The sequence below is a fragment of the Penicillium diatomitis genome (genome assembly GCF_028827545.1).
Source record: "Penicillium diatomitis strain IBT 30728 chromosome Unknown utg000003l_segment0_segment0, whole genome shotgun sequence".
In the NCBI taxonomy this organism is placed as follows: domain Eukaryota; kingdom Fungi; phylum Ascomycota; class Eurotiomycetes; order Eurotiales; family Aspergillaceae; genus Penicillium; species Penicillium diatomitis.
This window is the reverse complement of record NW_026623175.1, coordinates 1,376,846-1,404,493: the sequence shown is the minus strand read 5'-3', so window position 1 is coordinate 1,404,493 and position 27,648 is coordinate 1,376,846. Positions and strand designations below refer to the sequence as shown.

The window sequence follows — 27,648 nt, the reverse complement described above, 5'->3', positions numbered from 1 at the left end:
TATAGATCTCCAACTCCTGCTGGCAGTCAGATAGGCCATGTCATTTTATTTTCATCATACTCTAGGCGCATCGATGAAATAAGATGTAGATGATGAAGTTGTCAATGGGATGTGCCGATGTCGACGTGCCTGACTGATGAACGGGTACATATGACCACCCCAGGGATTGTACACCGCTTTTGGTTGTATTGCTCCGCCGCGTCTCTCAACTGCCGTTGGAACAAATTCATGAGATCGTGATCTTAAAAGCATATTTCGTGATTCCGTGGGACAGACTCGAAAAATGTCTCAGCAGTCTTCGCAATTCCAAAGGCCGTTGACTTTGACGGAAGAGTTGGAGAAACTGGAACAATCCATCACTCTTACACTTCAGGGTAGGCTGTCCACTGTCAACAAGTCATTATGCCTCATGCTCATGGTTATAGAGATCGACCACAACTTCAGCCAAGCCCACCGAATTGTTACAACCAGCATATTACCCCTGGTAGAGCAGTATACAGAGCATTCTCGCGATGTCTGGGAAGGTGCCAAGGTACGCAATACCTTCTCCATCAAAGACCTTCAGACTTCAGGTCCTCCGCAAACAGTACTGAATTCATGCGCCATAGTTCTGGAAACAATTCTTCGAGGCCAGTGCCAATGTCTCGCTTTCTGGGTACGAAGAGAAACCCGAGACCGACGATACAGTCCAAGAAGGCACGGCGACTGAGGAAGAGCTCTCCATCGACGTAACGCAGACTACGTCCACAGACCAAAGCGAGCACACTTACGGCACACCTTCTTCTCGCCCACATATGCAGCACCTGGCTCAGCAAGAGGATGCCGATTTTTCCGAGCATGGAATCTCCTCTCACAGTACCCCGCGCGTGGCCTCTCGGCCGTCTGAAGAGGATGATACCATTGCCTCCTTCGAGCGTTCTTCCTCTTACGAAGACCTGCGAAGGCAGATCAACGAAGATAAAGCGCCATTCGGTATGCCCGACTCATCTACACTACCATCGACACCAGGTCGTCAGACCTTCCTACCTCCCGAGATCTCAGTTACTCCCATGTCGTCCCCCTTCGTTCCGCCAGTGTCCTCGGCGAAGTATGCCTCGGCATCTCGTGGGGACTCTCGATATCAGAAAACTTCTGATCCTGTGCTGCATCGTGTGTTGGACAGAACATACCGCGTCCAGGCCACTCCGCTTGGGAAGGGGTTTCGCAACACTGGCTACGGTGCGACTACGCAATCCAAGTACACAGTCACTCCACAGGCGGCCGCGGCTATCACGTCAGGCTCTCGGCACGCTCCAGACGATTCGCCAATCTCCAGCCCCGAGCCTGAAGCGCCGCGCCTCCATTCGGAGATTTTCTCATCCCCCATTAAGGGCATCGATGCCACTCCAGGAACGAACCGCAAGCGACGAACCAGCAGCAATCTTGTCCGCGGGACCCCAAAGCCTGGAATTAGTGTTTTGACCCCAATGAAAAGACAAGGTGGTCAACGACCCGTATGGGACAGTGATGATGATTTGGACGACGATAATTTCGGCCCTAGTCCTCCAAAAACCATGCAGTTTCATATTCCGCAGAGTCGACTAATGAAGACACCTGGTAAGTTAGGGAATACTGCCGCTTTATTTTGGAAGGCATCATTCTGGTCCAATTAGAGTCTATCTGTGCTGACTGTCGTCTGAAGCGAAGGAAGCGTCCAAGCGCATCGTGACAGATCTGCTCGCCACTGCCGGAGCGGGGGATCTTACCGAAGACTTTGACGACGATAGCCCCGCCATTGTCAGGCGGACGGAGCGCCCTGAGGATGATACTTTCTAGACTCTCGCTGTCATTCCAGGGGAGCGACAAGGGCCTTCATATTTGATTGCCGATACGGGGAAGTTGTCGTTGACGACAGAACATCCAGGCTGCTACTTGAGAATAGATTACTAGGACGCATTCACTGCTGTGATCATATCCTCGTGGCGAGATCAAGTAGTCCATTGGTATGGATGGTAGGTCCGTGTCTGGCAACCAGTGAGCCGAGTGCTCTCCGATCATCTGGGCGGATTCTATGCGTGCTTTGCCAGCGCATTCGTCCCTCTAGGAAACAATTGAAAGTTACTAGAAGTGCCAACTACAGCTCTTGCTGCTTTGCGGCGACGAGCTCACGTCGCTTGGTGGTGAGGTAGTTCACTCCGGGGCTGGTAGCATTTCTGTACCCTTCCTTCTGGTTGGCACCTGGTGATTAACAGCTCACTTCCACCGGGTGCTAAATACCGCGGCCACGGCTACAGGTTATGCGACTCGGCTATCCTTTCATGAGTAGATTGGCCAGTTTTTTTTTTGGAAGACCAAAGCCCCAGCATGCGTTTACTTGCATGAGCTACTCATGTACTACGTATTTGTTAGGTTGTCGGGAATGTCCGAGGTCTTTTCGGAAATCTTATCGTCATCCATGTAGACTTCATCCGTTCGGCATATATTGAGCACTGGAGCAGTGAGCAGTGAGCACACACCAGCGCCAGCCCGATCTCCCAGGTACCTAGGTGTTAGAATCAGGTGGATTCCAAGGTTGGATGTCTGATTTATCCTAATCCATAGATATCCATGTCGCGGTCATGCTGGAGTATGGACTATCGGTACGTAGTACATAGATGGCTGTATTACCCGGCCTACAGGTACCTACCTCCCTTGTTGATCGTATATGTAGTATGGGTGGAGATGGATGGATTCTGTCCCTGAAATGGATGTCCATGGATGTCCACATCAATGAGTCGGTGACAACGAATTGGACGGCCTCGGGCCGGGTGTATATATTTTCTCTTTAGCTAGGGTATCACTTGGAAGCTTCGGCTCCTGCAGGTATGCTGGACAAAAATAGACTATTCCGTGAAGGAACAAAAAAAGACCCGTGTTGAGGCATCAGAGGAAACCATTTGATCTCAAGCGCTTTCAGACTGATTTGTCCATTGAAAACTAGAAAATAGCAGGGTTCTTGTGAACTAAAAAAATGAGGTACTATGCCACAGCCGACCGCAACAAGTGCGGCGATACAAAGTGGGGGCTGGGAAAAAGAAATGGGACAAGCCAGGCTCGAACTGGCGACTTTACGATAACAGAGACAGAAGTTGTTCTTCAGTCGTACACTCTCCCAGCTGAGTTATTATCCCATTTGTTGAAAAGTCCTGGACTTTTGGATATTATAACCTAATCCATACAAAGAGCTATTTCAAGTCAAAGAGCTATGTTCCATCATCAATATACTCTCCAGCCGCCCCATCGTACTCTTCGTCCCTCTGAACCGAAGGACATGCAACTTGATCTTGATATTAAGATAATCTACCGAGCTTAGGTGGGTAACTGCAAAGCTATAATGCAAACGAGCACTGATCATAAGTAATGCATTCATTATTAACGCTTGATGACACAGCCAGAACACGAGTTCTGCTTTGTGAGATATCATACATGTGAAGCAAAAGTGATTAGAGTCAACATCCAGCTCCAGCTGCGATTTTGAAAAGCCCGAGTGAGAGAGCAGACAAGGAAAAGAAGAGACGGCGAATTGAATGTTGGCGAGGTGTGATACCGACGGTCGGAACGTGGTCGATCAAAGTGAAAAATCGGACCCTAGCTCCCCAGGAGGAGCCCAGGGAATGGCAAGTAGTGCCCGTGTTGTTTCTCAGGATTATACAAGGCCCGCGCCCGGTAAGGAATCAAATGACTGTCATAGACCAGGCGATATGCCAAGGCACATCACCGGTCGTGAGAACCGAGCGAGAGGCAGCCCTCCATTTGCAAAGAGCTGTCTTAGGCCTTCTTCTCACCCTCGTTCTTCTTCCCAGACGAGGCATCCTTCTTGTTCTCCTTGGCTTCTCCCTCTGACTCGTCCTTTGACTTTTCGCTGGATTCATCCTTGTTCTCAGCCTCGTCCTTGTTATCATCGTGGTGAATGTGCAATGACTGGTGCTTGGACTTGAGGCGCTGCTCCTCAGCAGCAACCATGTCCTTCCAGAGGTCGGCCTGCTCGTTGTTTTGAGAGTGAACCGGGGCAGGCTCAGCGGCATCCTCGACCTGGGACTTCTTGCTCTTTTTAGCCGAGTCGAGGATACCCTTGCCGCGACGTTGATCGGAGATCTCAAAGGCGGCCGAGGCGCACAGCACAGCCAAGGTCAGACCCTGTGCGTACACACGAGCCTGGACGATCTTCTGCTGACCGGAAAGATAAGGGTTGCGACCGACAAGAACGAAAGAGCCGATCATGGAGGCCACCCACGTGGCGCCGACAATCTTGTACTTTTCACGACGAGCAAAAGCAAGAGCGCGGTCGGTGAAGCTCAATCCGCGCATCTCCTCGGCGTGTAGGCGATCCTCGCGGCTCTCGTACCACTGTTTGGCAGCGTTCTGTGATTTCTCAAACTCTCGCGAGGCGTGGTCGGCAGCGATAATACCGACAAAGGTTCCCGAGGACGTGACTAGGAAGGCCTTCATAGGGATGGTCAAATTGCGGATAGTGTGGTATCGGCGAGAGGCGAGCAGGACGCCTGCAGAGCCGGCCATGAGACCGACTATACCACCGATGGTGCCGCCCTTGACGACATTGCTAAAAAAAAACGGGAATCTAGTCAGTCTGGAGCCAAGCAGAGATCTTTACGCTCATAGGGATGAGTCGTACCGGTAGTGCGCATCTTCTTCTTCCTTGGTGAGCAACTTCATTGTGTGATGATGAATGTGTAGACGTGCTTGAAGATGATATATACCAAGCAGGAGATAGTCAATGAGAAGGGAGAGAGAGAGATTGATTGAATATAGGGAGTCGATGAAGATTGGGAGATGTGTTACGACTGCGGGCGCTGGAGGCTTTAATAAATGACGTGAGCATGCGGGATCTGCTCCAGCGTGACGGCACCGGCATCCACGGCACCTCCGGCAGACGGCGATTGATCGGCCGGAGAAACAGTACGGATTCGGTCAAAGCTCGGATGCACGCTGGGTCAGAGACTGTACAGCCCAGAAGAACGTCGAAACCGCCAACAGGGCAATGACGTCGTCTGTTCACTGAATAGATTTGCGATGAGGTGCCCGAGGTATTCAGTGTGAATTGCTTTAGTAATGAGATGTTTTTTTTGGACTCCCACTTGGGCGGAATTGTGTCTAACACATAAATGTACACATTTGGAGGTTTTCATTTTTCTCATGCTGACGAGACCATTTGAAACCCAGGATTAAGAAAAGCTCCCCGATCCCTCCCGAACGCCGGACCATGTTAAAAAAGAAAATAGAGATCCAAAACGGAAGCCATCAGTCAGGCAATTAGATGCAAATCCCGACGGTTAGACTAAGACCATAAAGGCCGAAGCGCGATCGTAGGAAACTTCCTAGTCAATCCGACCAAATTTGCTGCGAGCTCCCTTTTGCGACGCATCGTGGCGGGCTTGCATTTTACGGAATCGATCCTCGCCACCGCTTCCCAAAGGTCGCGCAAACTTGCTCTCTTGCACAGCGACCGATCGAGGCGCAATAGTGTAACTGACGTGGACACGTTCTCTGCGCGCACGATTAGCAAGACGGGGAGGAAGCTTCGCGCGCTCACGAGCCTCCTTCGCAAGGACCTCGGGAGGAAGCTGACTACGCTTGACCACCTTGCTGGAATGATTGTCAGTGAAAATGATACGAAAAAGCTTTGTTTGAACTGGGTCGGATACATACGTTGGATCGTACTCAGCCGTCTCATAGACGCGCTTGTGGTAGTCGTCACTGCATTGAATAATTGGCCGCGTCCAATCCGCAAGGAGCTTCTCTGCCATAATCTTAATCTTTCGCTCGGTGCGCTTGCTCTTCGTGTAGAAGATCATGACCTTTCCAATTCCGCTCGCAATCAGAGCGTCTTTCTGGATTGGCAGTTTAGCAAGGCAAGTCAGCAGCTCGAATTGAATGTTGTAGGCGGGCAGGGACCCGTCATCGAGGGGTTCGAGGAAGAAGCGAACGGCCTCGAGAAGATTGATCTCAGGGTCAACCAAGCTGTTCATGTACTTCTCTCGCCTGAGAAGAATGACCACTTCGGGGAGGAGCTTGAGCTTGTGCATGGCTGGCTTGCCCTCTTGGCGACTGATGGCGTCGAGTTGTGCAGCGGTGGTCATGCGCTTGCGCATCTCTTCGATTTCAGCATCTGCTATGGCTTCGAGATCCTAGTGAAACGACATATTAGTTCGAGCTGAGTAGGAAGCAGCGTGTTGTGGACAGCCCATACAATTCCATCCTGCTTTCGGGAACGTTTCTTGCCAGGCTTCTTGATGGCCTCGTCCATGGCACGGTCGATAGCTCGGCGGCGACCTATTAATGATCATGTCATCAGCGTACAATCACAATATAAGTTCCAGCACGAGGACAATGTCACTCACGGGTCTCAGGATCCAAAGTCTCTTCATCTGTAGAGGGAGATGCCTTCCTCGCAGTCCTGCGACGAGACGGCCCCTCCTCCGCATCGTCTTGCGCACGGCGATTCTTCTTCTCGCGACGGCCTTCCTTGCGGCGCGAGGAACGGCCCTCGCCTTCTTCGCTACGCTTGCGCTTGTGACGGCCGATAAGCTTCAGGTTATCTTCGTCAATAGCCAGCTGGGGACGATCCTCGATGTCCACGGTTTCAGGGTTGAAGTCTTCGAACTGCGCCTCGTCGACCTCCGAAAGAATCGACTCATCGTCAGAGACACCACCCTCATCTTCGTTATCCTGATCCTCAGGTGCCTCGTTGGTGTCAAGGGCAGGAGGGGGCACTTCCTCTGGTTCGGGTGAAGCGGCACCTGGGCCAGCCTGGTGCTCAGGTGAGGCGGACATATTTCTTGTGTGATGGATCGAGGTGGTTGTGAAAGTAGGAGAGTGGAAGATGGTTTATGTTGCTGATAAGAGAGGGTGTCGAAGTGAGAGAAAGCGACTTGGTCGTATCGACGAGTGAGTTACAAGACCACAGCGCGGTGGGTTTCCAACGGCAGCTTCTGAGGGCCCAGCGAAAGCCGAACCGCAAGTGGCGATCGATCAACAAGACCAAATATTGAGGGGGCGCAACTCCTTCAGAGTGCAGGAAAGGGAATTTGAGGTTCTGGCGAAAGTGTAAACGTTGAAGTTGTTTTCATGGAAATGGTGAGTTGATTGATGTGAGCTTGGAGCCGGACATCGGCGAAGGCGAGGATGCGGGTCTGTGCTCCCGTGATTTATTTTGCCTGGTCAAGGCAAGTTCCGCGCCGCGGGCTGTATCTTTGCTAAGTTTCATTTCAACTTCGTCACTGCTCACCACTGATTTACAATCTCTATACATACCAATCAAAATGTTTGCTCCCGGTAAGTGTGATAAACACCGAAAAAACAGTTGATTCTACGTGGCCCTTGACATCATCCTCTTGGCGAATCATGAAGCCTTCATCGCCCATTTTACTGACCATGCGACTATGTTGAATATCCAGGCCAAGAACAGCTTTCCAAGGAGGAGATCCGCGTACGTATACGAGTCGCAGAATATGGTTCCTTCTCGTTTGGACAATCTCTGACAGACTCATAGGCTGGTGAGATCGAGGCTAGCCAGACCGTCCAGATGGCGGTTCTCGGTGGTGTTCTTCTCTACCTGTGTAAGTCCGGTGGCAACCGCATCATCCCGATGTCCTGTTTGGTGTCTCGCGATGCAGGAGGTACGCAGCATGCATAGGAAGACGATCGCTGATGATATGGTAGCTCCTTTCGCCATCGACTTCGCCCGCAAGTTCCTCTAAGCGCGCCTCTCCGAGTCCCTGACCCCATTGTCTCCCAGTGGCCATCACGCCGCCGCAAATTGATTATACCATTGTCAGGAGAGGCATGGCATAATTCTTCTTCTACGGAAATGGGTTCTCCTGGCGACACGAAATATCGCACGGAAGCATCTTTTTCGCCGAGCTATAACATTTTACTGGATATGAGGGCTCGACTCGTGTCCTGGCTTCCAGACTGTATTACCACCATCCTCATATGAATCAAATATTGTGACTTTCCTGCTTCCAACCGTCTCGCGTCTTCAAGTAAAGTCCATCGATCAAGTCAGGCGGATGTCATCACGTCCGGAATACGAGGCTCGTTGGTACAAGCTTGAGCCGAGAGCGAGTAATCAAGCGCTTGTTGAGACAAGATTGAAGAATGTCGGATTGATAAGGCTTTAATCCCGAATGTATCAAAGGTAGTTATCCAGAACGCCGATACTCCGCTCCCGATGATGTTCAATCCTAGTCGTGCAATTAAAGCCCCGGGGTAGAACGGAAGTCATCTAGTTTCCACCCGATTTCTGTGACTCTTCAAAGTCCTTCTTCACGACCTCCATCTCCTTCTGCAAGTGCTGGATCTGAGTATGGTAGTCGTCGAGAATCTGGCGAAGTTGTCAGTTAAGAGTATGGAAAAAGAGGTTCCTGTGGGGTGAGAGGGGAGTCTACCTTCTTCGCCGTCCTCATGGTCTGCTCGTCGATCTCATCTTCTGCACGATTCGTCATATGGGCACCGGCACGATCCATCTCAGCCTGCAGCCGCTTCGAATGCTCGTGAATGGCAAGCATACGAGCCCAAATTTCCTCGCCACGACCCGTCAATGACGGATCAAATACATCTCGCTCCAATTGAATCAGCTTCTTCTTTAGCTCCTCCTCAGCATCGTCCATGGCATAGCCTCGGTTACGCAGCATCTGGGTCTTGGCTGCCAGAGCCAGACACCGTTTACTGAGAACAATATGCTTGCGGCGAGCATCCGCGACCTTGACGGAGATTTTCAAATCGTGTCTTGAGAGCAAGTCTGTCAGGCAATTGTTAATTTCGTGGAGGCGTGTCTGCATAATGGCAAGGAAGTCTTTCTGGCGTTGAGCCCGCTTGCCCACGTCGATGAAGCCCTTGACCAAGACGGGGACGTATCCTGAGCCCGGACGCTTTTTCAAGGCCTCTTCCCATTTCGTAGCATCGTCTTCGGCGCTGGGCTGGTAGAAAGGAGCATTGTCGTCGCCGACGTGATTGTAGAGATAGGCACGGAAAGGCGAAGATTGAATTTGTGCATCCCACTTGTCCCGCACGATAGCAATCTGCATGGGTACAGTTCGATGTACTATAGTCATGACGAGTCAAATTAGACCTTGACAAAAGCTCAATGGGGAAGATGCTCTCCGTATGAGAAATTATTACCTCCAGTAATAGCACGGCCGGGAGACCACAGAGTTGAGGACAAGGACTGTTCTTGAGGTTGACCTTGTGGTTGAACCATTGTTGTTTGACCGAACTGCGATTGCTGTTGCTGCTGCTGCTGCTGTTGTGGTGCTTGATTATTGGCTCCTAGAGTAGACCCGAACAGGCCCCCTCCAGCCGCGGGCTGTTGCGTTTGTTGCTGCGGCGCATTGGCACCAAACAGACTCGTGGTGGGCTTCTGCGCCGTTGCACCGAAGAGGCTAGGCGTCTGCTGCTGGGTCGTTGTACCAAAAGCACTGGTAGCGGGCTTTTGCGCAGTCGTCGAGCCGAACAAGCCACCGGTCTGCGTGTTGGTCTGAGTCGGTGCTGCAGCGCTTCCAAACAGGCCAGACCCAGATATGCCTTGCTGTTGAGTCGAATTTGTGTTGCCGAACAGGCTGGAGCCCGAACCACCTGTGGTATTTCCTCCAAGACCACCAAAGCCAGTCGGTTTGGTGGCGGTATTGCCGAATGGGCTCGCGCTGGCCGTGTTGCCGAATAGAGACATGGTGGAGGTCTGTTAAAGGGAATGCTAGGATCTGTCGCAAAAGTGCCCCAAAAAAAAGTGTTGATCGGCAATTCGTTGACACGAGTTCGGATGTCCACTGTTTTAGTCGCGTCGCGGTCAGAGGGCCAGCTGTTCAGATGCAGGTACAGTTGACTTCAAGATTGCATCCTCGAGCGATTGGAAAGGAAAAAAGGTAGTTGGGCAGACGAGACGGTGACCGCTGGAGCTGAGCTTCGCGAAGAGCAGATCCTCAACCAGTCGGAGCTGGGCTTTGTTTTGGGTCACGTGATACGTTGCGCTCAAGCAAGTCCGCGCTTCCAGCCACCAGTGTATAACGACACGACGCAGAAAGTAATGGTTCGAATAATACTGATTGTATCAATTGATTTAAAGCTATGCACCAGACTGTCTGTCTACCTTCTATCTATTATCCAAGATCTAGTGTCTGCTTTGAAAGTCTCAAGCAACTCCCGAACGCAATAGAACTTCCCAACTTGAAGCAATGTGATTATCTCAGCAATACCTCTACAACCAATCAGCATCTCCCAAAAGAAACCGACCTTTCAATTCCACCGCAACCCGCAGCTTCGCGAAGGTCATCGTCCACGTCAATCTACCTCACCAGTCTCTTCTTCACATAGCAGTCACCGTCACAATGGCTCAGCGGGATCCCCAGTATGTTTCTTGGCACTCAAGGAAGACTAGCCATACTCCCATCTCTTCCCTCACTCCGTCTCAGCTGCCAACTAATCATGCTATCCCTCGGCAACCAGATTCAACCAGCAGGTCCTCGTGGACACCACGCCCATGCCGGACCACATCCCCAAGGTGGAAGAGATTGGTGCGACCTCGGCCTATCTGACCAGCGCGGCATACTTTATCGGGGACCGATGCAAGGCCTTCAATGACGATTTTATGAAGTGCAAGGACGAGGCCAATGGCCGCGGAGAGATTGAGTGTTTGAAGGAGGGGCGCAAGGTGACGCGCTGCGCTGCTAGCGTGTACGTTACTCTCCGAGCAACTCTAGGGGGGGGGGGATGGGTGCAATGGTTCATAATGAGATCTTTGGAATTGCCTGCTCGCGGAGGAAAACCCCCCAACATGCGGCACACAGGAAGCTACGGTTGACTAATTGTGTGCTATCTTCACGCAAACAGGATCAAAGACATCAACACCCACTGCCTGGACCAATTCAAGGCTCATGCCGACTGTCTTGAGAACAACAACCACTACATGTTTGAATGCCGCAAGGCCGAGGTCTCTCTCAACAGCTGCATCTTTGACAAGCTGGTACGCTATCATACTTCCTCCCTTGAATACACCATGACGCTTTCAATTGCACTCGCGCAAGCATGAACGGGTTACGCGCAATTCTCGCTTCTTTTCTATCATACGGGAGATGCTGACTCTGTAACAGGGCCTGAAGAAGACCATCCCCGGTGCTCCTGAGAACCAGGTCCCCGTCCACCTGCGCCCCAAACAGAAATACGCCCAGTACCCTGGACCTCAGTACTAAGTACTGGATCAACCCCTGTTCGATAAAACGATGGTCCATGTTTCTTACTCCTCCGGCTCACATCTTTCTTCCTTGCGCCACGCCCTTCTTGAGCAATCGGGTCCGCCACAAAGACCCCATATGCTGGACTTATTGCTGCAAGCCTGGGTGTTTTAAATTCTCCTATAACCTCCCTCATCCGTCGTGTTCTTTTACACTTGATGCGCAAGCGATTTATTGCGTATCTCCTCTACAGTGATAGTGTTGCTTTTTTCTTGTGTTGTTTCTCTGGTGCATGTCTCGTGTGTAAATATCTTTGGGCATCAGAAACGGTTACGAACTTCCTTGAAAGCTTTCAAGTTTGAGAGAATGCGTAGGCAACTCACAATTTTTTCCAAACCTTGGAAGCCCTTTGGCATCTACAGCCTGCAGCCGAGAGACGGGACCTTCTGTTATACACGAAGCTTTTCACAATACTGACCCAGGAAGACGCTGAATAGCCAACCCATCTATAGACCTACGCGCCGATATCTACAAAAAACCATACCACAACTACGCAAAAGCACAAACATCCTTAAACCCAAACTTGGAAGTCTATAGCCCCGTCGCTCCAAAAAAAAGTGGAATTTCTGCCGAGACGACCTCTCTGAAATGAACAAACCGAAACGGTCCGACGATCACACGCTCCCAGGTCTCCAACTGTCGATGTGGCCGCGACGCTGCGGTTTCCTTAGATCTTACATACTCAGCCCTTCCATAAGTTGCCGGAGACGCCGGACACGCCCGGAGACGCCGGACAGTGCCAATACCCCCAATACTCAGTACTGAATGAAGAATGTACTGAATAGTAGATCCCGGATATTCCAGACCACTGTCTCAACAGCAACAAAGTCTGCCGTAGCCAGGGCTGCGAAAATATAATCACGAATATTAAATTGGAGGATAATGATGCTTTTCTTACTTCGGGCCTTTTTGAGCGTGAAGAAAATCGGGACGGAGGTGATGAGGTCAAGTTTTTGAAGGTCTTGGCAGCCCTATGTATGTGTGCAGTGTCCAGTCTCTAGTGTCAGTGTCTACTATAAAAGATACTTCATGCAAATTTCAGCCTATGATCAATGCAATTTTCCAGTCGACCGAACCCATGGACCAGGATATAACATTCTAAGCATGGTGCTCAGCCAATCGTTTCGTAACAGACTGGCTTTTTGCTCACACCCGGTCACAGTATATATTTCTCGAGTTGAGACTTCTCGAACATCATCACTTGTGCCGGTGGACCGTATACTGTCGGGATACTTATGACTAGGGTGTGTATGTAGATCGTAGACAAGTTGAATGGTTTCAATTGCCGCTACGCAGGTGATCTTGGTACTCACTCCAGGCAGTGTTATACATTTCGTGGCTTGAGCGTCTCCATCGGAGGTAGGTAATGGTGCTAGTATACAGCCAGAGCAGAGAGGAAGCGAAGGAAGGTCCAGGTTGAACACCATGGACCTCGATGCGATAAGGAAAAAGGACAGAAGGAGGTATGATAGAACAAATGAAAAGTAAAGGTAAGAGGGAGAGAGAGAGAGAAAGAGAGAGAGAGAAAGAGAGAGAGAGAGAGGGGGGAGGGAGGGAGGGAAGGAGAAAATGAGAACAGCCCACAAGTATATACATGAACAAAGGGGCAAGAGGACAACCAACAAGAAAGAAACTATATACAAGTCCTCAAGAACAGACCCAAGGGACACAATCCGTTTCCCACATCCACGGGGGAAACGAAACCCGCCCAAAAGAAGGAGTAATATCCCAACAGAAGAAATCTATGGTGCACTGGGTACCCCTCTCAACCCTCTCAACTTCCCCAATTTGGCCCGCACAGCAGACCATCCCTCGCGCAATCGCTCCTCGAGCCTTCGATCACCTCTCATCCGCATCCAGATCAAGAGGCCTCCCAGCAGCGCCACATCCCAGATGATCTGGCGCATGACCGCCCATAGCATCCACTTGAGCCAGGCCCAGATCCCGGCGCGACGACGATGCACGAGCGTGCGGGCCTCCATTTGCTCTCGGACGGCGGCAATTTCGGCCGTCATTTTTGTGAGGGCTTGTTCTACGCGACGGCGCCATCGGCGGCTGCGGGGATGTGAAGGGTCTTGAGAGTCGGGGGAGTGCAGGCTTGTGCCGTCGCTGACGCCAGAGGAGGATTTGCGTCGGACGGGGTTCTGATTGTGGTTGTGGTTCTGGTCATTGTTGTGAGAGTGTGAATCGGTCTGAGGGTCGGCGTTGCTGTGAGAGTGGGAATGGTTTTCTGTGTCGGTGTGGGTGTGGGTGTGGGTGTCGGTGGTGGAAGAGTCGTGGTCTTCTTCTGGTTCGTATAAGCTATCACGAGCCTCTTCATATTCTTCATCTTCATCTTCGTCATCGTCCTCCTCGTCCTCGTCAACGTCGTTGTCATTGTCGTGACGAAGTGCGTCTGCGGACCGTCGCCGACGGTAATATGCTTCTTCCTCCGGTTGGCTGACAGGACTCAAGACGCGCAGTCTTGAATCGCGGGTATCGTTGGCTCGGAGATCAGGTCTCTCATAACGGTCCGATGACGATGATTGTGCAAGACGTCCACCGATGCTACCGTATGCGCTACCCTGATGATGCGATAAGGGCGGGACTCCGACGGCGTTGAGTGGAGAGGACGAGGAGGACGAAGAGGCGTTGTATTTGATTTGATCCCAGACGAATTCCAGTTCGGAGACGAGCTCGCGCGCTTCGGGCGTTTGCGAGGCATAGCAATGCATTGTATCGATGAGTGTGCCGATATAGCGGCGTTTGGCTTCGGTGCGGGTGAGTCCGCGCTGAGCGTACCAAGCATCCCTGCGCGAGGCAAAGAAAGAAGATCAGCGATGGATCTTCCTGATGATGTGAAGGCCATAGAGTATATCATCTAGAGTACACCATCCAGGCACTTCACTCAGCATTGCGACACGGCAACTCACCACTTTTCGCACTCGGCATGTACCTCCGGGGTATTCCCCACGGGGCGAGCCATGACGCCTTCGACATCACCCTCTGCAACCCACAAACGAAAGCACCATCAGCCCTTGTGTCCTTTTCCAACTTCCAACCATATTTTCATGAACTGTGTCCCACTCACCCATGCTCTGCTTATACAATCCATAAAGCTTCAAGCGCTCCGCGGCCGGGGGTCGCGCGGTCCCCGTCCGCGGAATCCTCTTCACTGTATTTAAGGCATGGACGAAGACGCGATCTACAGCCCGTGATACGAACGAGGTAGAAAAGTCAGTCATTGTGTCCATGTTGGGCGCCAACCGCGAAATCAGTTTCCCCCGATCATGACTGGGACACGAATGGACCTACCCACTGAGTCTGACATGCTGGTGCGATACCGATCGGTCCGATAATCATCTGCCTTGTCTTCATGGGAGCGAGGTCGGGCACCGGCTAGCGTGGACGTACTTCATGGAGAGCGCTTGGCGAAAGGGGAAAGGAGTTGATCGTCCAGAGAGTGAGACGGAGGCTCAAAGGTCAAGCACGTGTAATTTGAAATGTCCGAACTGGGCGGGGGGTTATGCCGTTCCACCGAGCGACAAGTACTGAGTGCCGCGTGCGCGAGACTCCGACGAGGTGCAGATCTCCCCGGATGATGCTTCAAATCGCCGGTGCAGATAAGACAAGGCGTCTGTCACGCAGGCGCGATAGACGATGTGGAGCAGATTTGGGGTGAGCAATGGTCTGTACTTGGGATGTGTGGGTTGCGATTTGAGTTGGGCGAAACGTCACCTTGAAGTGTTTCAAGCATGCAGGAGGTGGTTGTCGTGCCTTGCAGGAAGACCGAGCGACTTGGGGCGTGTGTCAAGGTTTGGGGCACAGAGTGGAAAGGTTGCTTTTGGACCGCGGCTGTCGGGAAGATCCATTCCCACTTGTGATTCCCGCCCACTCGCCGGGAAAGCTGGGGAAGCTGTTTACGGGGGGGGGGGGGGGGGGGGGGGAGGAGGAAGTGCTTGAATTGGGAGGAACATCTCACCCGAACGGAAACTGTCGAGCAAATGGAGGTCAGAATCGCAGAATGGTCAACTTGGAAGCTTGTTGATCGTAAATAAAGTATTCATAAGCGAGTTAGGTGTTGCACGTGAAGAAAAAGCTAGTATACTATACACATGGCCAAACATCAAATTTCAATACATGATAATGAGACAGCTCCAGGCCGGTCGGTTGAGGCAAAGGGAGGTCGTCTTTATTCCAACCCTCGGACTACTAATGAACAGTAGGCTCCCCATTGATGGGGGATCACTCAGTCGCTGGGCATTTTCTTCATCTGCTCAACCGTCGCAGTCTCCGGATCCACCGCAGAGCCGGTCATGACGCCCGCGGTGACCATGACCTCCTCCTTGGACACGGGGGGCCCCGTGAAATGCTTACGCGCATATACAAAGTACCATACGATGCTGATGGCGGCGAAGCCAGCAAAGACCACGCTGGCGTAGTTCATGCTTGCCGGAGTCACCGGTAAGATGTAGGGCATACAGAAGAGGACCACGGCCAGCACGATCCATAGCAGTGTGATCGCGTTGATGACCCATCCAAAGGGACCGAGGGAGAAGGTGGATCGCTTGACGTCGGTTCGACCGCGGATCATGGAGATGAGGATGGGCAATCCGTACGAGGTGGACAGGCAAATGGTGGCGACCCCGGTGAAGGAATTGAACGCGGCGGTTGAACCAAAGTAGATCAATCCTAGCAGGCTGATGACTCCCGCAGAGAGAAGAATGGCATTGACGGGCACATCCAGCTTCTTGTTGACGCGGCGCCACAGGTGGAATCCCGGAATGGCACCATCCCGGGCAAAGGCATAGGTGCAACGGCTGGCCGCAGTCATCGACCCAATCCCCGCAAAGAGCATGATCCCGAGAATCAGGAAGAGCAGGCCGAAGCCACCGCCGGGGGAGCCGGTGACTTGCATGAACAGGGTCCCAATGGGCTGACCACTGGCCACCTGGCGCAGCACGGCCGCACTCGGCATGGAGAAGAGGACCGGGATCAGATACAAGAGACCCGTGAAGCCAGCGGCGACCACGGACAAGACAATCGCCTTGGGGACCTCCCGATGCGGGTTCTGGACCTCCTCGCACATGGAGGCCACCATGCCGTATCCCGTCAAGGTATACGCGGCCTGCAGCAAGCCCACGAAGAAGGCCCACCCGGCGGGCCATCCACTTTGCGACGCATCGTATTCGGCAAAGACAAACTGGGCCGAGTTGAGGTGGTCGGCCATGGTGAACAAGACAATGAGAATGATCAGGACACTGGCCGCGGTCCAAAAGATGCAGATCTTGTTGATCAGATCCAGGTAGCGCGACCCGAAAATGTTGACGAGGGTGCAGACCAAGGTGACCGCCCAGAACATCAGGACCGTCTGCCACGCATTGGCGACAAAGTCCTGATTCCACAGGGAGATGGCGCTGAGGATCAATTGCCCGCCGCCGAAGATGATGCTCAGAGTGACCGTCCAATTTCCAACCAGCGTCAACCATCCGTCGATAAAGGACATGAGCGGGGCCCAGCGGCGGGTCGAGAGCATGGCGCTCCAGTAATAGACGCCGCCGGCGGTCGGGTAGACCGCACAGATTTCGGCGAGCGAGGCCGCGATGGCAATGGAGATCAGCGTGACGAAGATCCAACCCCAGATGATGGTCACGGAGAGACCGTCGTACAGGGTGATGTACAGGGTGGTGCTGAGACCGTATGGCGCCGCCATGATGGCAAAGGACAGGCCGAGGATGCTGAGCATGGACAAGTTCCGCGGCAGCTCGCTCTTGTAACCCATGCGCGCCAACGCCTCATCGGCGGAGGCATCGACCGAAGACTGTCGCATGGTTGGATTTGGGAGCGAAGGGAGACCCTTTGAAAGTGGTCGCGTGAGGAAAGATCAAGGACGAAGGGTGCAAAGGCGGGTGATCAGCTCAGTGGAGATCCGGGGCGGGCAGTGAGAGAGACCGTGCGAATGTTGGGTTGACCCAGCCAGCAGCAAGCGGCCATACAATCCTCGGCCTTTTTTTTTGCTGGTGGAGACGCTCCCTTTGATCTTTGGTTTGTTTTTTTTTTTTTTTTTTTTTTGGGGGGGGGGGGGGGGGGGGGGCGAGGTCTTCCTTTTTCTGTTTTTCGAGGGGAACGCAGAGACCGGGGCACTTGGGTATGTCAAGTAGGCACTTCGATGTATGCGAGGTGGAACTGTTTCAGAACGTCCCAAGCCGCTCCTGTAGTGTAAGAGTGGAGTGGTAGCGGATGGAATACGAGACTTGTCAGGAAGAGGCACCACCGTGCCGATGTAGTTGGGAGAGGCAGTCAAGAAGTGCTTTCTCTTGAACCGTAGTCTGCTGCGGAACCCGTGGCTCACTGGGCCGGCAGTGGAAAACAACGAAGAGACACGAAAGGAACAACAGAATGAACAGGAGGAGCAGGACGTGGAGAGGATGTCTTGGGTCGAGGTGGGAATCTTTGTTGACTTCGAGGGTTGGAAAATCCGGGGAAACTGAACCAGGAGGTAGCTTGACTTATTTATGAAGGCGGAGGCCACTCCTACCAGGACTATGGAAGTATGGAGTCTATGATAAACCCCCGCGGTTTAGGGGAGATCGACCTCTCCGGATGGGGCTCTCGTTCCAGTCTCCAGCCTCTCCAGTCTCTCGAGGGTGGATGCTTCGTATCCTGGAGCTTCCGTTATCAGATAGCACAAACCATAACCCCGCATGACAGCTATCAGAGCTTGTGGATGGAGATGATAAAGTCAGGACGCCATCGCGGTCCGGGACCGCGAGAGCGCGGTGGACGAGGAAGATGACCGACAACCCGACACAACATTCAGAGGCGAAAGATCCAGATGTCCCGTACCGCCTGGAATTGAGGGTTACCAATGGGACAAACTCAAAGCGAACCACACGAGAACCCAGGCTCTAAACGCACGTCTCGCGGGCGCAACTGGGCTGTGAGGAGGAAGGACTGAGGACTGAGGAGAAGGGGACTCAAGGCTGAAAGATGGGAAAGATGGGCCGTTGGGCGGTAGTCGGTACTGATAGGAGTATTCAATGTTCATACCGTGGGAAGTGATGTGGGCTGGGAAGGTACAACTCCTCTCGCAGAGTGGGACGGTGTCTCGCTCAGACTCCCAAAGACCAAGACCGAGCGAGAGAGACTCTCTTCCCCATGGCACGCTGCAGACAGACGAGATTGGAGACTGGAGACTGGAGAGTGAGACTGAGAGAGTGAACAGTGAACACACGAGACAGGCTGGCCGAGACACGGTCGGTCTGAGCGTCCGAGGGTTGGCATCTACTCATCCACTCATCCACTGCGACTTCGGATGATCCCTCACTTATGCGACTATCGTAAAGCATTGCTATGGAAGACGGTAGTTCAAAACAGATAGGTAGAGATATGACATGGTATACCTCTCAGGTACTCGGGCTTCTCTCGATCTCAAAACCAGGTCATTCGAGTGTTCTGGGTAATTGGCATTTGGCAGTGATCTGATCGACTTGGGACGGTCATAGTCACCAAGGCTGGGGTAGTCTTTAGAAAACTCTAAAGTCAGGCGGCTCAACCACATCAGTATGGAATCACTGACTGAGGTTGTACATAACTACACAACTACACAACTACACAATTGTGCACAGTCACATAGTCATGCACTGCAACGGCGCAACCAGGACAGTCTACCAAGCCTGCTTGCAGCTTGCACATTGATTCTACAGAACTGCCGCCTCAAAGCAAACGGTGGAGAACTCGTGCAGATGCCGATGCCGGTCCCCGAGTCGAAGCACGTGATGCACCCGGTCGCATGGTCGCACCGCCTCAACGGGCGTGGCCGGTGTTGAGCCCCCATCATCGAAGCGATGCTAACCTGGAAGCTTGCCAGGGTCTCTCGAAAAAAAGATCCATGCGCCCACCTCGGGCACTCTGTCATAGAGTATGGATCTCGCAGCTTTGCAATCTGAGCCCGACCTCCCCGTGCACACTCCGAGAGTTGGACCAGGTTAGCTGTGAAGAAGAGCTCGAGAGCTTGTCAGTCAGGGTTCAAGAATAGAAGTAGACACGAGACAGTAGACACTCCAGTGACTAGACAGTATGACGAGCCGGCAGTCAAGTTCCGTTGATCGCAGACAAGGCTGGGGAATGGGTGGTACGAGGTAGCTAGATCTTAATCAGTCAACCGGAGTCTATACTCTACAGCCTACAGAACCCTCGAGTGTAGAGTTCCAGGTACTTTCGAAGAGGCCCACCTCCAATCTTTGATAGATTGTCCTTTTCACGGCACACAAGTCACTGATTCAGATATCGCAGAGACTTACCCGGACCATGTGACCTGTACGCCCAAAGACGAAGAAAAGAAGAATCACGCTCGCTCAATTCTCTCGCACATGTGATCGAAGTACTCTTATCTAGTAGATAAGAGATCTACTAGATAGTGCACACTACACACTACACAGACACACTACACAGACACACTACACAGACACACTACACACTACACACTACACACTACACACTACACACTACACACTACATAGACACACTACACAGACACACTACACAGACACACTACACACTACACACTACACACTACACACTACACACTACACACTACATAGACACACTACACAGACACACTACACAGACACACTACACACACCAATAAGCCTTCTCTACAGTCCGGTATTCGGTAGACATCTGATCCTTGTTGATCGTTCACCACATACTCACATCTTAGTGAATGACGAATAGTGATCCGTGACCGCTATCATCTTGAAAGTAAAGTGAGACCGTCAGCCAAGATGACAAACCACATGAGAGATTGAAGAGAATCAAGTTACAACCATGGAAAATATGATAGAGAGGATTTTTGTATTTTGGATTGATAGTGAAGAAAGAACACAGAACAAGTCATCCTCAAGATGACGGCTGCCACACCGGAATAATATGGTCCCCCGAGCACCTCATACGGGACCATCGATGAGCGCCAAGCTAATCAGCTTTAAATCAGAACAAAGGGGGGAGGAAAAAGGGGGAAGAAAAAAGGGGGAGGAGTGCCGAGGGAACAAAAAGGACGTGTGGTCATGGTGAGTGAGCGTAGAAACACACCGCACAGTATTGGCGGGTCGGAGACCCCGTTGCTTGCATCACCTCAGAGCACACGTCCAGGAGGTTGCCCTTGCTGGCGGCGGACAAGGCCACAAGGGACAAGGGGTATCAAACATGGTCAATCGGAAATGCATCAGATGTCTGTCCATATATCAGGGGGAATCATAATCTTTATGATCTTTGTTTTTTGCTTAAAATTTTCAAATCTCAAGACTCTAGCTGGACATGATGGACAGATCCCGAAGCGGTGTCCTGGTCGAGAGACCACAAAAAGACGGGCGAAAGTAGGCCCAAGCAGCAGTTGTATGACGGCAAAAGGAGATGAAGAGAAAATATGCAAAGGGGGGTGGGGGGTGACACATCGGCACCCAAGACGGAAACTGGATTGGGATGGGCCAAGACAAAGCAGGGAGTTTGGGGTGGCAGGGAGAAGATGGTGATGGGGACGGAAGTTGGTGGATGCGAGTGGCTTTCACAAACCTCCTAAGAGGAATTAGAAGCCCAGGGGAGGTAGGTTGGGGGAGGGGATAGAGGTGAAGATAAGGGAAATGGTAATGAATCAACCCGAAGTTGAGACTAGCCCGCTAGCGTCAATCTCGAGTCAACGGATTTTGGGGGAGGGAAATTGGTGAACTTGGCTCATATCACGTAAAAACCGCGATCGTAAACCAAGAGGTGAGAAGTCAGAGAGGGAAGAACAAATGGAAACGCCCATTCATGCAGTCGTCAGGCCAGTGAAGTCGTTACATGATAAAAAGAAATGCAGTAATGCAGTCGCAGAGAAGACAAAGTGCCCGGACAAAAAGGGGGAGGGGGGGTGGTAGAGATGTGCGAACACGCGAGAGATGATTGCGAGGCGAGCATGACAGAAGACTCATCGGGCAAGTCAAGGACTGAGTGCTCCATTGAGAAGATCATCGGCGGTATCAGGGCCAAATGCGGCCATATCCACCGAGTGAAGCGAGCCGGGTCCTTTACCGAGGGAGATATCAGACGATGCATAGTCGTGCTTGAGTCGCTCATGAGGCCCGAAGAGATGGGGACCAAAGAAAGGCCGGTTCTCCTCGTTTGGGGTGTTGCCATCCCCGGCCACCCAGGGGCCATTCTGCCAGAATCGAGTGTTGGCTTGTTGGTCTCCGAAGAGATCATGGTGATCGGGGGGTGGCTCAGGCCCGTGCGCGGGGAAGTCGTTCGGTGAAGGGAAGCGCATGTGCGACCGACCGAAACTGGATTCGGGGGAATCGGCTCGGAGGGGCATGTCCAACCCGGAGAGTGGAGGATCGTCCACCCTGGTGATGTCGATGGTCGGATTGTCGGTCTGCTGTGCGAGGGCCGTAGACAATCGTAGATTTGAAGCTGTTGAGCTATGTCTGCTATGGGTGTTCGACCGCGCCATGGCCCGTTGAACGAAACTACCGCAGGTCTTCAGAATCTTCTCTTGGTCGGCCTGTGGAAGACTGGCAAAGTAGTCGTTGGCCAAAGATCCCTTGGGGGGCTCATCGGGTGCCGGTAGTAGCCCATAGGTTGACTTGGCATACTGCGAGAGTCCAGAAGGCATATCGTAGGGCGACTGATAGACAGAGGGGGCCTTGGCCCGTTGCTGGTCCAAAAAGGCGTACTTCCCGGGCATGCGAGCCGCAGCCACACACCCTTGATCAACCATCTCTTGCTTGGCCCCCTCGGCCTCCTTTTTCTGGATGACATCCAGACGCTCACGATGACTCACCAAGGAGAATCGGAGCATCTGAAGCAGACGCATGACTTCATCGGCACCCATGTTCAGAGTCTGGGGCGGCAGCAACGTCCCGTCGGCAGCTCGCGGTTGCACCCGTTGCTGGGCCATCGCCAGTTCGAGTTTCTCGAGTCCATTGAGCGGAGGGATCGATCCCATCGGGCCCAACAGGGTCTCCACCACTAACTCCGGACTGACGATTGTGTAACCGGCGAACACATTAATATGTTCGGTGATCTGGGCAAGGCGACGGCGTGCGATGAGGTCACGGACATTGGCATAGGTATTGGCGGAAGTAAGGTGGTGGTGCTGCTGCTGACCATGCGATTTGGCGACCGCGGGATAAGGGGCATGGCGGGCAGATTGGTTCGGCAAAGTTCGAAAGGCCGACGGCATCGCAGGTCCAGCAGCAGCAGCACCGTTAGGAGCAGCAGTAGCAGCGGTAGGTGCAGGGGGAGGGGGAGGGGCAAGTGGCTGCAAGGAAGATGCGGGAGAGACGGAGGCGGTCGCAGACGGAGGCGGTCGGGACAGCGACGCAGAGGAATGGGATAGATTGGCGGACGGAGAGAAGCCGGCGGCAGCAGCGGCGGCGGCGGCGGCGGCGGCGGAGGAGGTCGTGGAAGAGCAAGAGTCAAGGCGAGGTGCTGCAAGTTTGGCAGCAAGAGGGGCAGCATTCACGGTTGGCGGGCGTAGATATTGATGGTGTTGCAGTGACGGATGATGTTGGGCGTGAGAAATTTGCTTGGTGAGAGGGGCAGGAGCGGTCGGAGCGGTGGGAGCATGCTGGAATGAACGGCGGTGGGGGTCGGTGATCCTCGATGCACGGGCATTGACACCACCAGCCACGCCAAGCGACTTGATGCTGTCGAGGAAATTGGCCCGCGGGTTGTGGACAGGCACGGTAGGGTTGTGTGTATAATGAGCCCTACTCTCGGTGGACTGCGCGCCCAAGTAATGCCACACCTGCTCAGTCCTGTCCAAGTTCACCTGGACGGGTGGGGCACCGTGAATCTTAGTGCTATCCACCGTCTCGAATTCGGCCCATTGATAGGGAGATCGTCCATCACCGAATGCGCTTCCTGCAACGGGAATGGCAGCCTCCAATTCCTTTCTTGAATCGGGCTTCCGCGCCAAGTGGATCGGGAGAGGGGGAATGCCCGGTGCGAGGGGCACGAAGTTACTCTTTCGGACGACCAGCATCCAACGGTAAGGCATTTCGATTACATCTCTGTTGACAATTATCAGTATTGAGTAATCCACCTGCAGTCGGGAGGGTCCCCGGTGAGAGGGAGACACGAGGTGGCGAGTTGGGCAGAATGTGAGACGGTCATTGGGCTGGGTTGAGGAGGAGACCAGCAAAAGTCAAGTTCCCCTTGGGACACGTCCAGTGGTGGGGGAGACCAAGTGAACGGGGAGCCCCGCAACCCAAAAAGTAGAACACGAATAGAAGACGCATTGGGAGAAGTGTGGATAGGGGAAAGGTAGGGACTTACCCTCGCGGCAAAACCTTGAGGAGGAGACTGCGCTCATGAGGTCGATTCTCCAGCACGATGGCTCCGTTAATCTCCTTGTCGGCCTGGAATTGGATGAGGTCGCCTTGGACGAGACGCCCGGCCGCCTCAATGACTCGACGATCCAGGTCAGAAGATTCAGCCAACAAGCCCGTGGGTCGTTTCTGGCGATGAAATTTGCACTTGAGGTCGACACTCGGTAGTGAGTATTGCTGTCCATCATCGGCAATGACGCCAAGGGCGCCCTGCTCAACCTGTACGCCGGCGAGAAGAGCACAAGTGGCATGGTACGCCCGTGTGCATTTACCATAATTGCACTGGAAGCAGGCACCGCGGACTTCGCGGCAGAAGAGACATTTAAGACCCAGTCGAGCTTTGGGGATCTTGTCAATGTCGCACACAACTTCCTTTCCGGCGGCGTCGCGAAGAATGGAGGTTTCTTCAATGAACAGAGCGCACCGGCGGTGAGCATGACCGTTACCATCTTCGGTGGGCAACAGGTCCTCATAGTCAAGGTTGTTGGGGCACAGTAGACAGGGCGTCTTGTGTGGGCCTTCTGACTGGCCTTTGACTCTTTTGGCACGCGGGCCGTCTCCCACGTTTTTACGTTTCCGCCCGCGTGCAGATGCCTTCTCCGGAACGCTATGCGGAGGTGTAAGCATGTCAGATGCGCCATCCATGCCTCCCACATCAATGCCCTCCAGTTCACTATCGTAGCCGCCGTAGTATTCGGGAGTCGCTTCTCCGCGAAGTTTGCGTTCAATGTCATCCACATCGATCCACACACTGTCAGCCTCGCAATTGCACTTTTTGGCAATTCGGCCGTAGTCCAACCAGCGCTCGGTCGCAAAGTTCACAGATTCAGCACAGTTGTATCCGACGTTGTAACCGGAGTGATACCCATAAGGGAAAGTGATGACGAATTCGCCTTCGTAGTGAACAAGCCGATTCACTGTGATTCCATACTGCGATTTAAGCAGGCTGGGTGAGACCAGATAGGTCTTGTGGCGCAGGAACTGGTCGCAGTTCTTTGCATCGCTTGACCAGATGCTACGCATCGCTGCCTCGAACTTTGGTGCATCTTCTTGTGAGATACTGTACCACTGCTTCGGTGCGCCGAAGTGAATGTAATTGATACTGTAAAGGTCCACGTCCTCGAGATGCCATGCAAACGTCGCCTTCCACATGCCCAGGTACAAGTATGCCGTGTTGACGCCAGGAACTTTCTGTCCAATCACATCCAGCAGGTTGGGTAATTTGGCAACATTCCAGGAGGTTGTAGAATCGTCAAAGAGTGAGCCCGGCATATCGGCACCGTACATAGGATTGTTGTACATAAGAGACTTCCAATAGGCCGTCTCTAATTCTTCACATCTCTCAGCAGTGTAGTCTTCGTTGTCGTGGATTCGATAGTCGAAGCCCTTGAAAATTTCTTCGTCCAGATGATCGACAGTGTCACCGCGGTTGTTCTTCCGCCGAGCCGAGACAGACTTTGCTTGCCTTCCCTTGGGCTTGGCCGCAGGAAGGGACTCGCCATCGCTCAGCTCCTCGGTTTTAGCCTCGACAGGAAGCGCTTCGGGAGAGACTGGTGTTGGCGGTCCTTCAAGCCTGGTTTTGTCTGAGTTCTCTTCCACAGGCTCCTCCTTGACTTTCACTCTTTTGGGAGGTCGACCGGGGCGGCGTTTAGGACCATCCGGTCGAGGGCGTTTCTGAGCCTCCGAGCGAGAAGCTTGAGCCCGTGGTGTTGGCGCTGCCCTAGTGACGCGTTCCTGGTTTCGGCGACGCTCTCCACGGCGGGCGGGTGGCTGGTGACTGCTTTCCTCGCAAAGAGCTTTCCACTGGGGGAGATTGTAGGTGCGCTGTCGCTCTATGTTGGCCTGGGTGTATGTGCCATGCGATCCATGGAACTCTTGGACGATAGGGTTCTTCACACGAATCGTCTTGACAGCATCATCGAGAGCAGGCAGTTTTTCCGACCTTCCGAAATCGAATATGGTGAGCAAAAGGCACTCATTGTTGATTTGATCCAATACGAAACTTACCATTCCTTTGGAGGAATTACTTTCACGATGCCGGCCTGCATGCCATATTTGTCAATCTTCTTGATGAAAAGTTGGAAGTCTTGGAACTGTTCCATTGTCTGCATGGGGTAGTAGATGTCAGCTGCTTTTACCAGAAGTGTAGTCTAGGTTGTACCCAAAAGTGATGGCGAAGATTGACAGCTGATAAAACATACCGGCTTGAACACAGGGATTTTCCCACCACCGTAGTAATGATCGGGCTCGATATCTTCCAGAGCCTCAGCCTCCTTGTCCTCGGATGGCTCTCGTTTGATCTGTGGTGCTCCTGGTGTCGGTTCAAGTCGAGATTCTAATTCGAGGTCGGAAAATTCCGAGGGCACACCTTCAGGCGCCTCCTTCTTGCCATTGGCGCTTTGAGGGGGTGTGATGGAGACGGAATCGAACTCGACGACACCATGGGGGGTCTGCGCCGTGGCAGCCATGGTGATAAGTGACCCGCGAAACCGCGCAGAATGTGAGAAAGGGTGTGTTTGAAACAAGAGAGATTTGTTGGATGCCGCCGTCCGAAAAAGATCGACCGCTGATCGACGGCAAAGCGATGGCGTTCCCAGCGGTCAAGGGAAGACGACGAGAGTTCAGAGCGCAGCAACAAAGGAACGGCGTGACGAGAGCGATCCGTTCAAGTGGGCTCGAAGTAGCTCGAGATCGAGCAAAGGATGCTGCCGAGTGCGCTCAGGGACTGAAAGGCGTAGGTGTGACAGACACTGTGACACGATAAGGGTACGGTTCCGAGGCTGTTCTAAATCCCTGAAGCAAGCAGATCGAAGGAAGCTTGTTTTGTTAGCGCACAGCACGAAGGAGAGAGGACAGAAAATGCGAGATGCGACAAGATTCGACACTGTGACCATAGACGACAAAACTGGGATAAAGCAGCCTCAAAGCCCTCAGGATGCAGCAGTTGATGGCCGTCCTAAGCAGGACAGCGATAAGGATCGTAAGGTGTCAGAGGTTGGTTTGCTAGGCGCCAGCGGCGTTGGTACTAGCAGGAACTTTGGAAGCGCACTTAGACCATCCAGAGTGGGCCGACAATGCAGGTGCTGGGGGGCGAAGTGGAGTTGGGGATTTCTGCACGATGGCCTGACAATGACACCTCTGACTCTCTCAGACAGCGAGGCAGCCAAGTGCGAGATCAAGCAGATCGCAGGGACTGGTGGATCGCTTTCTGGTCGCAGTTTATTGCAAAGGGACAGGACAGGGTTTGGAATCTTTGGATTAGGGGCTGGACCAATCCCAAGACGTAAAGGGAAAGAAAGGCAAGTGTGAGTTCACTTGCAGCACAAAGCGGGCCTCTCTGACTGTGAGGAATGATAGGACAGGGCCAAGGCGCTCTCTGCTCCAGCCGGTCTCGGGTCTCGGTCGGATAAATGTGGTACTCGGGGCCAAGTGGAAGGGAAGGCATCCGGGAGGGCTTGATGAACTTCAATGTAACTCAGGAACACTTTGGAACTCACTTATTTGATTGATCGAATGAAAGTGCTGTGAATACGAAACCGGTCGTTGGCGAAAATACAACGAAGAGTTGAATTTTTCTTTTGGAAGGTCGCGACAATGTTTGCGCTGAAGACGAGAGCTCCATGTGGACGGTTGACGTCGGGCATGGTCACATGACTCTCCAGATCCAACGATCCGTGCGTCAAACCTGCGCTGACTAACCGAAACGGGACAATCTACCTCACTGGGTTCTTCTGAGGGAGTCTAAAATGATGGACTTCTAGTCCACTAATACAATAGTGACTGCTACTTGGGTCCACAATACATCCTATGGCACTAACTAAGTCCTACTACAATGATCAATGCCCAGTGGAAGACAGGCCATGCATCAATAAGAGCCTGTCACATGAAGTCTAGTCAGGGAGCTTAATCAATCAAAGCCACCAGGTTGGATATTGAGAATTTGAGAATGCCATCATGAAGGATCAATTCGGACTCACCCCGGAGATTATAGAGTCAAGTCTCGTCTAGAATGATAGGCTAGTAGTATCGACTGT

The 27,648-nt window shown here is 52.7% G+C and overlaps 9 protein-coding genes across 9 annotated transcripts; 3 read left to right on the top strand and 6 right to left on the bottom strand.

The window, feature by feature from the left end:
- Positions 1-283: 283 nt before the first annotated feature.
- On the top strand, positions 284-1,815 carry N7539_002708 (DASH complex subunit ASK1; the record flags this gene model as incomplete). The annotated part of the gene is made up of 4 exons (XM_056932311.1): positions 284-374; positions 426-532; positions 609-1,596; positions 1,682-1,815. 4 exons carry the CDS (start codon positions 284-286, stop codon positions 1,813-1,815), a joined length of 1,320 nt encoding a protein of 439 aa, XP_056792270.1.
- A 1,971-nt stretch (positions 1,816-3,786) lies between these two features.
- Positions 3,787-4,692, bottom strand: N7539_002707 (HIG1 domain-containing protein; the record flags this gene model as incomplete). Its single annotated transcript, XM_056932310.1, has 2 exons — positions 3,787-4,579; positions 4,652-4,692. 2 exons carry the CDS (start codon positions 4,690-4,692, stop codon positions 3,787-3,789), a joined length of 834 nt encoding a protein of 277 aa, XP_056792269.1.
- A 662-nt stretch (positions 4,693-5,354) lies between these two features.
- Positions 5,355-6,810, bottom strand: N7539_002706 (transcription factor SPN1; the record flags this gene model as incomplete). Its single annotated transcript, XM_056932309.1, has 4 exons — positions 5,355-5,622; positions 5,686-6,164; positions 6,227-6,309; positions 6,378-6,810. The coding sequence occupies 4 exons, from the start codon at positions 6,808-6,810 to the stop codon at positions 5,355-5,357; spliced, it is 1,263 nt and encodes a 420-aa protein (XP_056792268.1).
- Positions 6,811-7,298: 488 nt separating this feature from the next.
- N7539_002705 (uncharacterized protein) lies at positions 7,299-7,736 on the top strand (the record flags this gene model as incomplete). The annotated part of the gene is made up of 4 exons (XM_056932308.1): positions 7,299-7,311; positions 7,434-7,465; positions 7,529-7,595; positions 7,699-7,736. 4 exons carry the CDS (start codon positions 7,299-7,301, stop codon positions 7,734-7,736), a joined length of 150 nt encoding a protein of 49 aa, XP_056792267.1.
- Positions 7,737-8,263: 527 nt separating this feature from the next.
- N7539_002704 (putative nucleoporin) lies at positions 8,264-9,706 on the bottom strand (the record flags this gene model as incomplete). Its single annotated transcript, XM_056932307.1, has 3 exons — positions 8,264-8,362; positions 8,427-9,082; positions 9,160-9,706. 3 exons carry the CDS (start codon positions 9,704-9,706, stop codon positions 8,264-8,266), a joined length of 1,302 nt encoding a protein of 433 aa, XP_056792266.1.
- A 655-nt stretch (positions 9,707-10,361) lies between these two features.
- N7539_002703 (coiled-coil-helix-coiled-coil-helix domain-containing protein) lies at positions 10,362-11,222 on the top strand (the record flags this gene model as incomplete). Its single annotated transcript, XM_056932306.1, has 4 exons — positions 10,362-10,381; positions 10,480-10,707; positions 10,864-10,996; positions 11,124-11,222. 4 exons carry the CDS (start codon positions 10,362-10,364, stop codon positions 11,220-11,222), a joined length of 480 nt encoding a protein of 159 aa, XP_056792265.1.
- A 1,784-nt stretch (positions 11,223-13,006) lies between these two features.
- N7539_002702 (acyl-CoA-binding domain-containing protein) lies at positions 13,007-14,497 on the bottom strand (the record flags this gene model as incomplete). The annotated part of the gene is made up of 3 exons (XM_056932305.1): positions 13,007-14,054; positions 14,177-14,249; positions 14,335-14,497. The coding sequence occupies 3 exons, from the start codon at positions 14,495-14,497 to the stop codon at positions 13,007-13,009; spliced, it is 1,284 nt and encodes a 427-aa protein (XP_056792264.1).
- A 995-nt stretch (positions 14,498-15,492) lies between these two features.
- Positions 15,493-17,073, bottom strand: N7539_002701 (putative GABA permease; the record flags this gene model as incomplete). Its single annotated transcript, XM_056932304.1, has 1 exon — positions 15,493-17,073. The coding sequence occupies one exon, from the start codon at positions 17,071-17,073 to the stop codon at positions 15,493-15,495; it is 1,581 nt and encodes a 526-aa protein (XP_056792263.1).
- A 4,149-nt stretch (positions 17,074-21,222) lies between these two features.
- On the bottom strand, positions 21,223-26,082 carry N7539_002700 (putative jumonji family transcription factor; the record flags this gene model as incomplete). The annotated part of the gene is made up of 4 exons (XM_056932303.1): positions 21,223-23,296; positions 23,562-25,556; positions 25,622-25,719; positions 25,816-26,082. 4 exons carry the CDS (start codon positions 26,080-26,082, stop codon positions 21,223-21,225), a joined length of 4,434 nt encoding a protein of 1,477 aa, XP_056792262.1.
- Positions 26,083-27,648: the final 1,566 nt, after the last annotated feature.